This window comes from Anopheles maculipalpis, chromosome 3RL (assembly GCF_943734695.1).
Source record: "Anopheles maculipalpis chromosome 3RL, idAnoMacuDA_375_x, whole genome shotgun sequence".
Taxonomy (NCBI): domain Eukaryota; kingdom Metazoa; phylum Arthropoda; class Insecta; order Diptera; family Culicidae; genus Anopheles; species Anopheles maculipalpis.
The window spans coordinates 1,356,045-1,373,531 of NC_064872.1; the positions used below are offsets into that span (position 1 = coordinate 1,356,045).

Genomic DNA, 17,487 nt, shown 5'->3' on the forward strand with positions numbered 1-17,487 from the left:
TTACCCATTTGTGATTGGGGCATAGTTTAACCTCGGTCGGTGTGTACAAAATCAATTGCAAATCAAACAACCAACAATGTGTGTTCAAAAACGAGTCGGAGGAAGAACTCAATCAAATTAAATGTGTGTGTGTGTGTGCGTTTGTTGGTTGGTTGGTGAGGGTTTATTATATTCGCACTTTTGATAACGATAAGTGACGTTTGAGTTTGCAATCTCTAATGTCCGCACACACTAAGCATGTACACCCGAAGCCTACGCAAAGGCGACCGATATCGTTCAGTTTCAGCCTTGCAGTTGGTGGTATTACAAGCCACACGGAGCGCGAGCTGTGTGTGTTCCCCGTCGAGAGAGGCGAAACTTTAGGATAAAATGTGCATAATCTCTGCTGTCTGCTAGATTAGTGATGCAAAGATGGTGAAAATGTCAAGCAAATCCATACGTCAAAAGCTGCTCTCATCGAGTTGCCTTTGCATTTTGCCGCAAAAGTATCACTCCATAAAGGTTGTCCACAAGCCGAAGATGGTGCCACCTCCCACAAAGGTGCTCCTCAAAATTGGTGTAGAATCGCAAACGCTATCGAACTCTTTTTGTTTTTGCTCGCTACAGTAGCCGCACGAATTGTTTGAATCATAGAGATAAGGGACCGTTGCCTCATTTTCTAATCTGTCGCTTTTTTTCTACCTTCTTACCTTCGCCAGATCCAGCTGGATAGCAGTGACAAGTGTCGGAGTGAGCGTGACCAGACAACGCAGCTGTACGAGTCGAACCGGCCGGAGCTTGCCGGCTTGAGCGGTACCAGGAACGTTGTCCGAGCTGGCCGCAGCAGCTACGGCACCGGCACCAACATGATTGACGCCCACGGTAACGCCTTACCTCCCCTCAGTCCCTCCAGCAACAACAACACCACGACCGAGCTGGAGAATGACAAACCGATGCTACCGATGACACCCGCAAGTAAGTTTGGTTGTGATTCGTTGGTTGGTCGTCGTGAAACCTTACAGCTGCGGGCGAAGAATTGTGGTTTGGATAGTGCTGGGAGTACGCATGTTTTGGATGGAAGGATCGATCGCTGGGACGGAATAATCTCTTTGGTTCGTTGGGTCTGCGGAGACACACGCACGTTGATTGAAACGTGTCCTGTGTAAAGGCTTTACTGAGATCTTCCGGGGATTAGTCTCATAGCATGTTGAGCCTAATGTTGATGCTCTGTCCAGGCAATTAAATAACTTACACTTAGTTTTGCCGTTGACAGTAGAATTATGTATCGCTTTGTTAATGAATAATTATAAATTTATGGTCGTCTTTGTTTGACCCTAGATAAAACGCTTGATTGAGACTAGAACTCTTGAAAATATGTCTTTAGATAGCAACAAGGGCGCTTCACTCTTCTGTAAGCGTTAAAAGTTGTCCATTCGTAATTGCAAGAATGTAACTAATAGAAGTTAGTTTCGCAGAAGAATTAACATTCAACTCGAGTAACACTCCTCGATGTAGCACTAATAGGAAAGCCCAAAACATAAACGAAACAGGTCCTCCCCTCCCTTTTCATACGTGTGATTTGTTACATGGGCTGTAATACGTTCGTTACGGCTATTGTAAAAGCCTTATCAATAACAATTTTTCTTTCTCGCCGAACAAAAAAAAAGACCTCTCTCCAGTCCTCCAATCCACAATCAATGCCGGCAAGTTCTTCTTGACGTCACACGTTACGCTCCACTACCTTTGCGTACAAAGTAACAAATTACGCATAGAATATTACCCGGCCCGAAAATGGCAATAGAGCCACCTTTCCCATTTCCGAATAATAACTTCGTTAGTGAGCACCTGACGGAGTAGTGCTGACTTTCTCAGGTTCAGTCCATCATCATTGCCGCCATCATCATCATCATCATCATCATGAAGTTCACTTACAGTGCAATGAGCGGCAGCATATTGAATCAGAATGATTTTCCGCTCTATCGCTCACATGTGTTGCTTTTTCGCACACTGTCGCTCAGCTTTCGGGGAAGCCACATTTTGGGACCAGTGCCGAAAATCACAAAAATCAATCGCTGATGAATGAATAACACATCAAGTTGCTATATCGTTAGACGGCGGTTCGTCGGTAGCATTTTTTTTTTTTTTTACTTTTTCTACACCATTTTGATGTAATAACAAATGTTTGTTACAAAACATCAAACCACAAGGCTTTTTTTGGGAAAATTGGACGAGTTTTCGTACCTCCACAGCGGTGTGTGTCTTGTCCAGTGTCTGTGGGTGGGAAGAATTTTCGAATCAATTCAATTATTTTGTTATAGATTTTGTTGGCCCTCCATCTCCAGCGTGCCGTTTCATTCGTGCCGTTTGTTAGTTAAAAATAAATCATGAATATGTCGAGTCCTGTCAAGTTAAGTTCGCTTTCACGGTGGATTTACGGCTAGATGACATTACGAAATCACGTTCAGGGGTTGCGGCAATCGATGGCTATTACAGACCCTTCCTGTCGATGTTCCCAATCATTGATTCTCGAGACGAGGGAGGGTGGTTTGAAGACACCACGCGCGCGCTGCTATCAAATAAATAACTGCAGTCTTCTTCCTACTTTTCGCTGGTCGAAAAAAAAGAAAGAACTCCCTCAACAATCAGGCACACACACACCACCGATAGTAGCGATAGTGGGCTTCCCAATCCGATGCGGCGCTGCTTTCGTGTGGTCTTGGTGGCGGTAGACGTCCCCCTAGATGAGGGTGGAACATGTTGCGTGTCATAAGGTTCGTTTGGCAGTTGTTATCCTTACTTGGTTTGCCAGCTTTGGCCAAGCTTCTAATTCCCAACGGAAGCGTGGAGCATCGCTTCGATGTGTGTTTGTGTGAGCACCAGACGGAAAGTGATTAGCGTTGTAGAGGCTCAGCAGGAGTCCCGAGGTTGGCGAAAGACAGGAGTCCAATTTGCATTTGCCACCACCAGTGTGACGATGGAGACGTATGGGTACCCAAAAGTGCTCACTACCGGATGTTTGGTGAGCCAATTCAATTCCCTTGCGGTAGTGCTACGGTCGCTGGGATGTGTCGCTTGATACAATGTTTCCAAATTCCGAGCACCATTTGGAAGTTTTTCCTTTTAGGCTACTATGTATAGCCCCAGAACACGGCCATCGTGAGTGGCGAATTATCTGCAGTACTGTCGCAGTAAAACATGACGGGTGGGCGTTTCGCTTCGAGCGAGCAATCGGAACATCACACAGGCAAAACAAACAAACATTTTTGTGCTAGATTGTGCCAACTCTAACAGTTTGTGGGTACTAAATGATTAAAAAGGTACCTAGAAATAGAACTTCATTGTACCCGAATATTTTGCTAGCCTATTTTGCAGATTCATGATGGAATTGGGAAAAGAAAACCTTGGGTATTTTATATCCCAAGGTCACCAGAAGTAAGATGAAGTTCAAGAGCATTGGTGGAGTAATCAGGCAAATATCATTGGGGAGTCCAGTGCCCAGAAATGGGTCGTTAGACTTCCGGTGATGCGTATGTGACACTATGGCATGATGTCTTACGCCCGTTCAACATGTTATCAAGGTGACGGCGTGAACTATCATGACTCAGCAGCGCTACCATAGGCCAGTAGAAACCTGGCCAAATGTTGGAACGCCAAATCAGCAACATTTTTTACACACAGAATCATGTGCATGTGGCACGTTTACGGCTTTGCACATCAAACCACACAAGCAGCAGCAGCAGGAGCAGGAGCTTACGTTGGAACTGCGATGGCACGTTGGCACGCGGACTGCACTTATGCTGCGGTACCGTCGAAAACCATTTGATGATAAAGCAAAGCGAGCCTTCCGGTAAACAACGCATTGGGAAGAGGATGGTAAAGTTGCCGCACCACCGGGTAACTTCACGTGCCCTGGGGCTGTGAATTATAAATAACTGTGGCACACGAATGCCTTACTTCCTTCCTCCGATACCAGGCAAGTTATGCACTGCTGTACGTCTTTATTATCATCGAAACTTGCTCGCACACCTTCTTGCAGCGGTGGGCGCAGTTTGTGTGGTCATGGCTTGGGAAAGAACATTCCGGACAGTCATCGTCTTGAGACGGTGCTCCGAGCCTGGGAGTGGCCATTGGCAGGAAGGTGTTAATTTAATATTTCCCGTCTGCATTAGTCTTCTCGCGTAACGAATACTCGTCCGGAATAAGGAATGATTTTGACTGATTTTTCTCTTCCCTTCTCTTGTTTGGTGCTCCTTACAGAAGCGCTCGACTACCATGGAGTACACTTGACGGACTTTGAGAAGCAGGAAATCGAGAAATATAAGGAAATATACTATCTTGGGCTGGACGCACGCAAAATCAACGCAAAGGCAGGGATCGGTCCAAACTCGGGTTTCGATGACGAGAACGGATGCTATCAAAAGGTAAGCAGGACGGCGCATGAGTATGTACTCCGGATGTCAGCGATACAAATCACTTCACAAAAATCTTCTCCAATAGATTGTACACGATCACATCTGCTACCGGTACGAGATCCTGGAGATCATTGGCAAGGGCAGCTTCGGACAGGTGATCCGGGCGTTGGACCACAAAACCAAGCAGTACGTGGCAATCAAGATCATCCGCAACAAGAAGCGCTTCCACCATCAGGCCCTCGTCGAAGTTCGGATACTGGACGAGCTGAGGAAGAAGGATGCCGACGGAAGCCACCATGTCATCCACATGCTCGATTACTTCTACTTCCGCAACCATCTCTGCATCACGTTCGAGCTTATGAGGTAAGTACAGCTAGGCTACGTTCAACGGGTTACTACAACACAAAAACGCACCGAAACGCTGATTGAGCAATAGTGTGCAGGGTCGAACGAACGATTTTGTTACAACAAATCCGTCTTACTTATTGGCATCCGGTGGGTCTAGTACCGCAGCACAAACGACAACAACGACAGGTACCACCAGCTGTCATAAATCTTTCCACACCCAATAGTAAATGGCGTGCAATCTGGGGACTATTAGCGAGAACATGCACAAACGCTATCGGTTTGTGGGTACCGTCGACGGTTCCTTTCTACACAAAACGAGAAATAGTTGAACCAAAAGTTTTTCTTCACCTTCGTGAGGCACAACTTTTGTGCGGTCCTAAACTCACAAATGGTAAATGTAAGTTGATCGCGATTACATCAGCCCGTTGGTAGCCCAAGGAACCATCTCGCAGGCAGCTTGGTAATGGAATTTGCGATTCAAAAGTGCAAAGCTTCATGTTCTCCAATTGGCCCTGAACTTTTTTGAGGATTCTTTGTTTATTGCGTTTTTGCACTTTGAAATGTAAGGTTGCGATGTGGAAATATGATTTTTCACCTTAATCCGCTTAGTGTCAAGATCAGAGAGAGAGAAAGAGAGAAAGCGTTGGTAACTTTTCGATTTGACTACACCAACTCGACAAGTCTTTGCATTTTCTCTACCTTTGCTTTTTTTACTGACTTCAATTGAACTGGCGAGTTGGCTGATTTAGTTTATGGGGTTTTCTTACCCTCCCCCCATTAAACCCGTCCATGACGTGTTTCCGATGTGTATAGTTTTTTTTAAATTTGACTATCAATTGAAAAAAAAAACAAGGAGAAGGGTGTACAATGAATGGCTAAAAATAATGCATTGGCAAACCCAAAAATAAATCCAATATATTTGCCATTTTTCGTCCGCTTTATCGAACCAATGTGTATGAGCATGTGTATGTGGATCGGGGGTTTTTCCTTGAGAAGCGCGAGTAGGCACGTTGCTTTATTATGCTATGGCTTAAACGTTTCGATTTCCATCGTTTCAACCTTCCTCCGGGAAAAGTCACGGGAAAACCGATTTTCCCTCCATTTTTCCCTTTATATGCTTCTCATTGGAAGTTCGTCATTGGTGTGGCTTCCTCGGTGGTTGAAAGATAGGCTGAGAATGCTCACCCTCGCAACAGGGACCGACTAACCGCAACATGGCGCATCGAACACACACACATACACACACTTATATAACCTTATGCTCTCCTGGCCTGGCCGATGCCACCGGTTGTCCGATAGTTTGGGAAAGATAAGCTTATTTACCGTAGTCGAAATGTTGTTTTAATTAAATCTTTCCACCAATGCCTCTTCCACCCTTGCCTGAAACCGCCTGAAAAGGGAGCATAATATGCTTTAGGGGTTGGTGTATTTTTCGACCCCATGATGAATTGTTCGCGATTACGGTTTGTTGCGTTTGGTTGTTGCTTTTGCTGTGTGTAATTGTGTGCTTTTCCCGCTTCACCGGTATCTCCAACCAATGATATGCAAATAAATCGCAGCAAAAGATAATTCCGTACGATGACCTCCTACTCCTTCAGTTTGGGGTTGGCTTTCTTCAAGGGGGAGGGAAAAAAGCCCGAATTGTTGTATCATTGTTTCTTCATAATCTAATGGAAAAACGGAATTCAGTCGGTTGTGTGTGCTTAATGTAGCTTGGGCGCAATATTTTACGAGCATGCAAGTGAAAGCATTTACGAGCTCTGGATATGATTTGCGGATTTGCGGAGCGAGATTGAGAATTTTAATATCCCGATTTAATGAGCTCTGATGTGCTTCGTGATATGTGACGGGAAAGGCCTTAAAACAATAACGAGGGTCAATATTGTCAAACGTTTCTGGCATCTAAGGTACGATTATTTTAATTTTAAACACCGAAGAGCCTCCTTTATCTTTTGCTAGTTTACAAAACATCGTCTGCTGGAGGTTCCTCGAAAGCTCATAACTATTTGTTTTGTAAACAAATAACCGTTGCTCCCTGAGACTCTCCCCCTTGGCTCAATTTACCACTCGCTCTGTGTCGCTTGTCGCTGATTCGTATGATAAACTATTATTCGCCTACTAATTAACTTTAATAAAACGGTTTCGCCACAACTCCTCAACATCGTTCGCACGCATCGCACCGTTCGCTTACTGCTGGTTCAATAATCACCCAGCAAGAGTAGCAAAAGTAGCTTGAAGCAGCAAACAAACAAAAAAAAAAACACTTCTTCTTATCGTCCTACGAGCTTCAATGAATTGGTGAAATATGCGTGTGAGTTTTCCGGTCAACTCCTGCCGGTCCTTGTCCTGTGACGCAGAACAACTTTTCGACCTGTTTTGACGCATTGCTAGAAGGACAAATTGCGGGCCGAGCGCCTTCACGGGTACGATGGGAAACACTCTCCCTCGCTGGTACGGTAAAGTTTTGTAGGTAAAAATGAAAAATCACTCTATTGGCAAACTTGCTCCAGTCGGGTCCGGTGCGACGACGGTTGCGTGAACACAGTTCCCCGGTATTAACCACAGATGATGGAGTTCCCATCAGTGGGCTGGCCCCACCAGGAGGACTTATTTTTATCAACTGAAGAAGGGGTTTTTTTTCTTCTCTTTTGCTGTATTATGCAGACAATCATCAGATAAACGTCATTCAAATAGACTGTTAGAGGAAAGGTTTCACGACGGCTTGTGCTCACAGTCACAAGGACAAAGTTTCAGTGGGATTTCTTTACAAAAATAGTAATAATTTTAGGTTTATTCACTGTAGATTCTATTTTCGACCGGTTAAAGGTGGTACAACCTAGCGTGGGAACTGGTTATCTTCCTGATGCGTCATATGATTGGCACTTGGGTATTGAGGACTCGCATTCAGCTAACTATAGGAAACACACCAAGCAGAAGGTCACATTACATCGCCTTCATGTTTTTGTTTTTAATTGCGTCTCTGGGTCGTTCGATTCTTCTACTAATTCACTCCACCAACATGTCAAACTTTATCCACAAATGATGCATTCATTGGCCTAAATGGCCTTCATAAATCAACACTCGCACTAGCATGCAAACTACTGCCCATATTCGGTTTGCCAGCAGTGGAGTAAAATTTTTTTGAGACATTCTAACCATTCTTTCTACCAACTTTTGCCACATTATGGTCACCGTTTGTGTCGGTGCGTGTCCCATGCACTTTTTCTTTTTTGTTGTTGAGTCTAAAAGTTCAAACTTCTGGCACAACCTCTGTACCCTGACAAATTGTTATCCACCATGGATGGGGCTGTTTCAAATACATCGGGTGCGAGAGCTCCCTCGGTGAACAGGATCGTGATAATGCTCGTATTGAAGGTCATATGGCGGCATTTCTGCTTCGTGTATAATAGGATGCACTTTCTGTGCACTACTGTGCACGGTGCATGTCCATGCTCATGTTTCAGTAAATTAGCGTGCACTTTGTGTTGTGAAAGGTCGGTCGCTCAACGGGTTTGTTGTGTCATTTGTTATTTAGCGTTAAAAAGTGCATGTTGTTCAAAACTGTTCATGTGAGGGATAGTTTTTTGGCTTTCGTTTTCTTAAAGTTTGTGAATTATTCGTCGAAGCTAATTTGAGGTAATTAGTTATGAAAAAAATGCCCACCAGAGTAGGGTTGGCTGGCGTGCCTCCATGCAATCGCTTCCATTAAGTTGTTTGGTAACGAAACGGCGGATCATCATTATCATTCTGCAAGGATCAGCGAAAATACCCACGTTGGCAGAAATCCGTAGCCATAGAGGCGGGAAAGATGGGTTTTCTGACCCGGCCGCGCTAGGACAACCTTACCTGCTGAGAATAAAAGTATCCTTGGAGGAGAGCGAGAGAGCAAGCAAGCTTTGGCACATGTGAAAATGAGTGAAAATGTCTTTTACCTAAGCATAAACCCCAAGTTGCGCTTTCGTTGGTAAGATAAGGAACTGGTCCCTGGGACAGAAAAGGCAATCCAATCCTCTGCCTGAAGAAAATGGTTTTTTGTTTGACAAAAGAAGAGTGGCGGTCGTCTTTCGAGTCTACGGGACAACAACAGATTCAATGATATAATTAAAACTAACTTTTACTTATTGCCAGTTAGCATGAATGAACATGGGAGCTTTTTAATATTTCCAATGCCCAAAAGTTAACTCTGTATGCGTTTGTTTGTGTGGAAAAATGGTCGAAAGTTGGTAGAGATATAATTAAAGAAATCGTTTGCTTACGTTGTTGTGTATGTAAATGGAACAATCTTGTTATTTTGGGTCGTTGTTGGATCGTTGTTGGATACTCTCACCCCTAGGCGACGACAGTTTTGTGTGAAGTTCTCGCGTAACGTTCCAGTCGTTTGATTTAATGGGGAAATGGGCATCAAGCATGACATATCGCCGTTAAGCTAATTGATGCATTTCACTAACTTTGTTTGGTATCCTTTTGGTCTTCTTTTTGTGCTTGTCCAATCCTACCCAGCCTCAACCTGTACGAGCTGATCAAGAAGAACAACTACCAAGGATTCAGCCTGAGCCTCATCAAGCGGTTCTGCAACTCGATCGTCAAGTGCTTAAGATTTCTCGACGAGTTGGACATTATTCACTGTGATCTGAAACCGGTAAGCAACGCACAAGCGACACGGTCACCAATTTGTTCAATTTGTGAATTTTTGCTGATTGTCGTCGTTTTTTCTCTTTTCCTTCTCTTCTTAAATAGGAAAACGTGCTACTGAAACAGCGTGGCAGCAGCACGATAAAGGTCATCGATTTCGGCAGCTCGTGCTTCTCGGACCGAACCGTCTACACCTACATCCAGTCACGGTTTTACCGGTCGCCGGAAGTTATCCTCGGTTACCCGTACGACAAAGCGATCGATATGTGGAGCTTAGGTAAGCATCCTTTTGCTTCGTTTCATTCCATTTTTTTTTTTCAACCTTTGGTGCACGATTTGACCGGACAGATGCACGTCGAACAGGCCTGGCTCAATCTGCAAGGTGAAACGAAGCACACATCCTGCTGGGACTTTTTTTGCGATTGTGTTTGTTTTATTTTCGAGTAGTCTGTCTTTTATGTTCCGGATCTGGTGACATGGTGGAATGAATTTTAGATGATCCACCAACAAGCAAGACCGAGCGAAAAAAGTCCTTCTAAACGCGCACACACACATTTACGTACGTGTAGGGGCGTTGGGGAACGCTATGAATGTGCCAATTGACCTCGTATAATCGAATAGTGTCGGATGGTAATGAATGTTTAACCGAATAATCAATCCAATCCCATGCACCACTCGGCATGCAAAAAAGGGATGCAAAAACAACCTGTCTGTTCATGGCACGAAGTAAAAAGCTCTGATAAAACAAGCATGGAAGAAAGTTTTCCCCTTTTGTGTGGGAGACGACCATTAAACATTTACCAAAGAGCATGATTAATGCAAAGAAAATCGCCATGGTTTTTGTGTGTGTGTGTATGTTTGTTGTAATTAAAATGGGCAGTTTCAAAGGATCTTTTATAATTTTTTTTACACGTAAAAAATTAAAAAATTCAATTAAAAAATAATCCCACGTGGTCGATGGAGGCGCACGGTGTTTCACGAATCAAACAGTCTGTTGTTCGAGTGTCGTATTCATAACACAATTTTTGAAATATGATACGATATAATTAAACTTTTAAATCATATTCTTCAAATGCTATGCTATGCCAATGCAAATGCTAGAGGAAAAGCGGATGCAACCAAACACTGCAGGCGAAAACTGCTCTCGCGTGTTCCGCTTTTAGTTTTTCGTGGAAAATAAACACACGTGAGCTTTTTCCAATCTTCGTCACGATCGTTCGCAGCATTTCACGCAAGCTTTTTGCTCTTTGGTCAGGTGTTTGTTTATGTTTAATCCTGCACACGTGGATTTAATCGATTGGCCTTCTTCCTTCAGAATTTCGCCTTGACGCGCGCATTGCTGGCGAGGTGTGAGGAATGTGATTCGCAGTGCGCTTCGCGTGCAAATTATGTGTCCACTACCTGCCCTCGGTTGTAGGCATGTGGGATGAAGCTTATTTAATTTTTATGAGGCAAAGCATGCAGTAACCCTATATTCAGTGGTTGCACACGATGGGCGATGTGCTCATAACGATGTATCCTGGTCGATTAGGTGGGAAGTAGCATACAGCATACAGGTAGTTTCACCCACAAACGTTCACTTTATGTTGTTTGCATCGTAACAAAAAACCAACATGCGTTTTGTGGCTCGAATCAGCATTATGTGCTGAACCGCACCGCCGATTGATTCTCATTGGGCACTTTTCGCGTTAGTGTTCAATTAGTAGAACGGTTTGTGTATGTGATGCGTGTGTGGAGGGTGTCGAAATGTGGTCGTGTATTGAGTGCACAACAAACATCATCGCTCAACAACGCCCCTTGCGCCCTTGGGCATGCGTTACCTCATTCTCCCACTCGACAACAGATACAAATGCTCCACGTTTTTTTGTGTTTGTGGTGCAAAGTTCATTCCGATCGTAACGGGGCGCCAGGTTAGATTGCGTTCTGCTCTGTTCTGCACGGAAGAGAAAAGGGTAAAGAGCAAAGGGTTAGAGAAGAAGGGTCACACTTAACACACAACACCCTTTTTCACGCTGCTTTCATCCACTTAGTGGTAATTGAATCGAACATGCAACACATACGTGTATGCGATGACGACGACGGGACCTTAATGTGTTGACCCGGGTGGAAATGGAATGGAAAGTTGGTCAATTGAACGTTCAGGATTTGATCCTTTTTTTTTTTCCTTTACTTTGCTTTGCCTTCGGTTTTTGCTAATTGTGAGCATCGGGAAAACTAATTACTAAAGGTGCGAGAATCAATGAAAAGAGGGGAGAACAAATCAAAGATTGGAATTCGATTAGTGCGTCAGTTTGAACAAAGTGGAAGTTTCATTTGTTTTTTTTGGCTTCTCTTTTTAATTCATATTTACTCTTCTAATTATTTTCTAATTCTTTTCTTTTTTGCTCCAATCTTTCTCTCTCCCTTTCTCTCGCGTAGGATGCATTTTAGCCGAGCTGTACACAGGATACCCACTATTCCCGGGTGAGAATGAAGTCGAACAACTGGCGTGCATAATGGAAATATTGGGCGTACCGTCCAAGGAGATCTTCCAGCTGGCGACCAGGAAGCGGTTATTCTTCGGTCAGTACTCGGAACATAGCGTACAACATTGAAACAAAACAAAAAACAAAAAACAAGCAAAACAAAACACGGAAATGGTAGCTACTCCCTTTTAGTACGACGACCTCGTGACCTGATTACACTTTTCCGGATACAAAACGATACAGAAAATGAAGAAAATGGGAGCAAAATGATTAACAATATTATGGCCTTTTTTGCGTTTCTTTCTCTCTCTCTCTCTCTCTCTCTCTCTCTCTCTCTCTCTCCCTTTTTTACGCCTGCTCGACCAGTAGATTCACGAGGAGTTCCGCGGTGCATAACCAACTCGAAGGGACGCAAAAGGAAACCGGGCTCGAAAACGCTGTCGCAAGCACTACGATGCAACGATACCGTGTTCATCGATTTCGTCAGCAAATGTTTGGAGTAAGTTTTTCGTTTCCTTTTTGATGTTTGGATATTAATTGGGCGAAAGAGGGTGTAGGAAAGGAGAGGGAAAACATTTTCATAATTATAACAAAAACCTACAGTGAAGGAGGTCCTTTGAATGGCGCGCGAGCTTGCAACTACTGACGTAAAACCCGGAAAACGATTCCGACTATAGTTTACCCACTTTCGTCGGGTTAGTATTACACGAATGGCGTGTGAATTTTGTTCTTTCCCATCCTTCACCAAGGATGGGAAACACAACCACACATACTTCCAAACACAACCACACATACACCGAGATCGGGAAGTTACTTATTTGCGTGCCAAGTGTGTCAAATGGTTTGTTTGTGCCCTATTTGGTTAGAATATGGTTAAGAATCGAAACGTGCTAGGATTAACTCTCTAGTAGCCATCCTACTGACCCTGTGCCCTGGTATGGAAGGGCACCAATTCCACTGCAGTCAGTATTTATATCGTGCGCTTGCGACGAGACACGCCGGAACCACCGGGCATTGCGTGCTGTAATGAGTGAATAGAAATGAAAAGGCACCTCACGTGCGAATGGGTTTCTGTATTATTTTCTAAGCAGCTTGCATGTGTGTGCTAACTCGTCTCTTTTGTCTTTTTTGCAGGTGGGATCCACATAAGCGTATGACACCGGAACAGGCGGCACGCCACGAATGGCTCCAGGTGAGCGCATCGAAGGCCTACTTCGGCTCCAAGTCGAAGGAAAGCAGCGACACGCAGCTGAACTTCCTTCACAAACAGCAACGATCTCAGCCAATGACACCAAACACCATCCTGCCAGAGATAAAGACTCCCTCCAACCGTACGCTACGGTTTACCAAAGAGCGCGTCAAAGGTAACGCATCCTAATCCGCCCCATAATATACTCCTTTTTCTACGTAGGCTTGAGCGTGTGTGTGTGTGTGTGCGTGTGTGAGCCGTTGTGGGTATTTGTATTGAAAACTAGTTCCACCCCGTTTGCCTTTTCTGTCTCTCACGCTGTGTATCACGGTGTCACGGTGAAGCCTCCATTGAAAAAGCCACCTATAACACGTAACGGCAGCGTTACGGAGGCGTTACTTTTGCTTGCATGCAAGTGTTCTTGCAGTGTGTGTTGTGTATTTTCCCCAAAAATGCTTTGGTGCCGGTCTAATGCTTCTTCCTCAACGCGTATCCTCGCTTCTTTTTCCTTCCACCTCCTCCCTTCCCACCTTATTCTATATTGCTGCCACGCTTTAGGTAAGGCTAGTAAACCAACCGAGAATGATGGAAAAGCACCAGCCGCTCCTCCCGCTCAGAAGCAACAGCCGCTAACGAAACTGCTCATTAGTTGTACGACGGTGAAGGATCTGATTTCGATATTTGATAAGCAGAAGGAGAAATGAAGCAAATGCTCGCTGTATAATATTCGCAAATCGTTCCAACCCTGAACTTATGTTCCAAGCTGCTTTTTTCTGCGTATAGATGTGTTCTCCCCGCGGTTGAGACTGTCCTTTTTGTAAAGCTTTGTTTTTTGCAGGTTAGTTTTTCCTTGTGTGCCACCTCTCGGGGGTATTTTTCTTTCATTTTCTTTCATCTCGTTTCCGAACGTGCGTGTGATGTTACACGTGTTGTCATACATTTTTCGCGCTTCAAACTTGTACCTTTTTTTGTGTTTTGTGCTGTGTATCCGTGTGCCATTTGAAATTGCGAATTGTGCTGTTGTTTGCTTTTGCCTTCCGGAATCAAAAAAAAAAAAAAAAAGAAACAAAAACCATTTTCTTTTCACCCCTTTTTTGTAGACCTATTGGAAACGACACCCTTTGGACACTTGTTAGAATCTGAATTGTGATTGATGAGAATTGTAGGAAGCAAAGTAAATGAAAACAAAACGTAAGAGAAACATTGGCTAGAAAGTGGCTGGCTTGAAACACTTAAATCTGCTTGTTTATACGTTTTACCATAAAGCTTTCATCGGGCCGAGAAATCCATTTGTGCTGCGTGAGACGTTCTGTCATTATTCGTTCATAAAGTCATCAACTACATTTGGAAGGACATTTTTTTGCAAAGTTTAAAGAAGAATCCAGTATGCTAATTACTATTTTTGCTCAGTAACTTGTACACTTTATTGCTCGTTCTAGTTTTGAATAATATTTGAAGATAACCATGAAACCATTTTTGTATTTTTTTCCCCTCTTTTGGCTGACGATCTACTATCTATTTCTTTCACACTTTCTATGTTTCTCGACGATCTCTACCAGACTAATCCATCCATTTGTCCAGGAATACGTATCAGTGTGATAGAATAGAGCCCTGAAAGAGGTACGGTGTTTGACAACGCTCCACTCCACTCTCCACTGCATGCGTCCGTTTTGTTCCGATCGTCCGTTCCTTTTTTTTTTACTTCCATTTTATTAGTTAGTGTTTGGATCGTTTCATTCGGTACATTTAGGCGGTCTCCATCGGTAAAACTGTCCACCACCATCGTAACTAATACTAGTGTGCATTCAACTCCATTCCTGTTTGCCGTCCTCTTCATAGCCCAATTCTCGATCGTTCTCGTTCACACGCCCATCAATGTTCGCACGATTCGTTTGCAGGACCATTTCCCTCCCCCAACGTCCTTTGGCCAATCAAATACTAATCGTTAAATTCCTATTTTGGCGCTTTTTCTTTGTAATTTTAGCAACCGATCTCGAAACGGCACAACAGCAATCCTCACTACATCGGTTGACCAACGTCCGGAAAGTGACTGCCACCGGTTTAACGAACCTTACCAACAACAACAACAACAACAACAACAGTCACGGCCTCAGCCATCTTCACAGTGGTGGAGGTGGTGGTGGGAGTGGTAGTAGCCACCACAACAACAACAACAACGGCATCAGCACCAGCGGCAGTACGCAGACAATAAACGGCACGTCCAAGTACGCGTCTTCCACATCGTCCGCGCACCATCACCATCATCATCACGGTGGTGCGATGCCGCACTCGCAGAGCACCGGCGACGTGTCGGCCATCTTCGGTCGGGCATGACATGAAACGTTGGCCCGTGCAAAGGACACCAGCAAAATCATAAGCCTCATCTAGGGCGCGACCTGTCTGTTTCGCAAGAAGCCGTTGTAAGCCGGTGCAGAACAGAGAAGACTGTAGATAGTAAAACAAAACGCAGCAAACCGTTAAAAACTGAAAATGGTCTAATGGTCCAAAAGACACGACGCGCTTCCAGGTTCCAGGTCTGATGTGCTGTTGTGTGTTGTGATCGATGATCTTCTACGGTGAGAGCTGTGGAACGTAAGCGGGTACTCCACAGTCTAGCCGGATTTTGACTGTGACGCATCTATGAAAACGAATACTAAGCCTAAGTAAGGGATAGCTGTGTAGAGATATCGCGCGAGAGAGAGAGAGAGAGAGAGAGAGAGAGAGAGAGAAAGAGAGAAAGAGAACCGGTAGAATGGGTAGTTTCAAACGCGGGGCGTTAAGTCGATTTAGTTGGTTTTTTCTTCTCTCCAGTTTGTTTATGGTGCCGAGCTATTGCGTGGCCAAAGCGTAAGCAGTTGTGGCCATAAGACAATTTCCAATGGGAGGACAAATTCTAGTGAACCTTAGTAAAGAGAAGTATAGGAGGATTCCCTTGTAGAAAATCCTTAACCGAATCGTAACCGTGACAGAGGACAACAGAGAACACAGATGTATTCTTTATATATATACGGGCATACATACGCATATGCATATACATACATATATATTTATTACGATATAACAAAGATGTGTGTGTGTGTGTCGGGTAGGAATAGTTGTCCGTACTCTAGTGAAGCTCGCGAACACACAGTGAAGGTACAGTAGGATGGTACCCGGGTGATAGCTGGGCCTCAGTGATGTGTCTGTGTGTATGTGTGTGAGTTCATGCGGAAGGATAAGAATCCCCACGCTTGGAAGGAGAGAGCCGGTATCGAACGAAAGCTAGTGACTAATCATTAGTCTGTAAGTAAAACCCGTTTTCCTTCTTCTTCAAACAACCCGTATCCGTTAAGCGCGTTAGCGTCCATTTTGCTTTCCCAAGTGTTGAGATTCCAATTCCGTTTGTTTTTGTGGTGGTGATGAAAGATCACCCCCGCTCTCTATACGGTCTTTTTTTTTAGAGCTTATGAAACACGGAAAACCGAACAACGAGTTCGGTAAGCGTTCGGTTTCTGTTCTCAGCCAGCTGCCATTATTTTAGTGGGCAGATTATTCATTAGAAGTTACGATAACTCCCCCTCCCCATCTCTTAAATCCCCCCCCGCCCCCTGTAGTGTAGGAACTGATATGGTAGGTAAGGGAGCCGATGCAAGCAGTGGCCACAAGCCAGACGGTAACAATAATTATGTGTATAACAAACGAACAAACAAAAAAAATCATTTAATCAAAAGAAAACAGACACACATCTAAAAGAGAAAGCGCCAGCGTCGTCGTACTCGTATTCGTATTTGTTGGTGTACGACGGAGGATTCGAACAAAAATCCTCAAAAGACGTTTTACTTTTACTACACTCCATTGTACAGTTTTACATGCCCACCACAACGTTTGGTACAGAGTAAGAGTCAACGAAATGGAGCTCGTGGTACGGCCAGGCCAAACAGTGCCAGCAGACGGACACAGACAGAGCGAGGGACCGAGGGGTAAAGGGGGGCTTGGACAGAGGGATTGTGAAACGATGGCAGGGGTGATGATAATAGTGCGCGTAAGAATATATAAAAAAAGAATAAAGTTTTAAACTCATTAATATGTACGAAAACCAACCGTCGTAGAGGGAATAGGGACAAGAATTTATTGTGCATATAGCATAGTAGTGGGTTCTGGGTTAAAATCGCATCTAGTGTTAGCATCCGATTACACGATTGTATTTTAGACAAAGGAAGATTGTAGCGATCAAGGATGTTAGGTTAGTGAAAGGGAAAATAATTGTTTTTTTTTTTTGGTTTTAAGCACTTAAGCGTGGCCAAGAACAGCATGACACAAAGCCTGGGATTGTTGACAACCATCGAATGTCCTTTGTTCTGTCATCTACGTCTCAGCCTCTTAACCCGTAAAGATCGGGCCACGAGCCTGGGATGCGAGAACAAAAGAAATCCTGAGTTGTCAAAAATCTCAGGCTATGTAGCGTAGCGTTACACAGCCTGAG

General features: G+C 44.1%; 1 protein-coding gene across 5 annotated transcripts in view; it reads left to right on the top strand.

The window, feature by feature from the left end:
* The window catches only part of LOC126564252 (dual specificity tyrosine-phosphorylation-regulated kinase 2), a 188,660-nt gene that overhangs the window by 38,955 nt on the left and 132,218 nt on the right, over positions 1–17,487 (top strand). For 2 of the 5 annotated variants that reach the window (XM_050221244.1, XM_050221246.1), the window contains 9 exons: positions 699–954; positions 4,237–4,400; positions 4,477–4,754; positions 9,240–9,378; positions 9,477–9,648; positions 11,790–11,933; positions 12,206–12,335; positions 12,971–13,200; positions 15,010–15,445. In XM_050221244.1, the coding sequence (XP_050077201.1) occupies positions 699–954; positions 4,237–4,400; positions 4,477–4,754; positions 9,240–9,378; positions 9,477–9,648; positions 11,790–11,933; positions 12,206–12,335; positions 12,971–13,200; positions 15,010–15,359 (1,863 nt within the window). In that variant the 3' untranslated portion in view covers positions 15,360–15,445. Of the gene's footprint in view, positions 1–106; positions 152–415; positions 541–698; positions 955–4,236; positions 4,401–4,476; positions 4,755–9,239; positions 9,379–9,476; positions 9,649–11,789; positions 11,934–12,205; positions 12,336–12,970; positions 13,201–14,125; positions 14,204–15,009; positions 15,446–17,487 lie in introns of those variants that run through there. The other 3 variants (XM_050221247.1, XM_050221245.1, XM_050221248.1) reach the window with 3 other exon arrangements.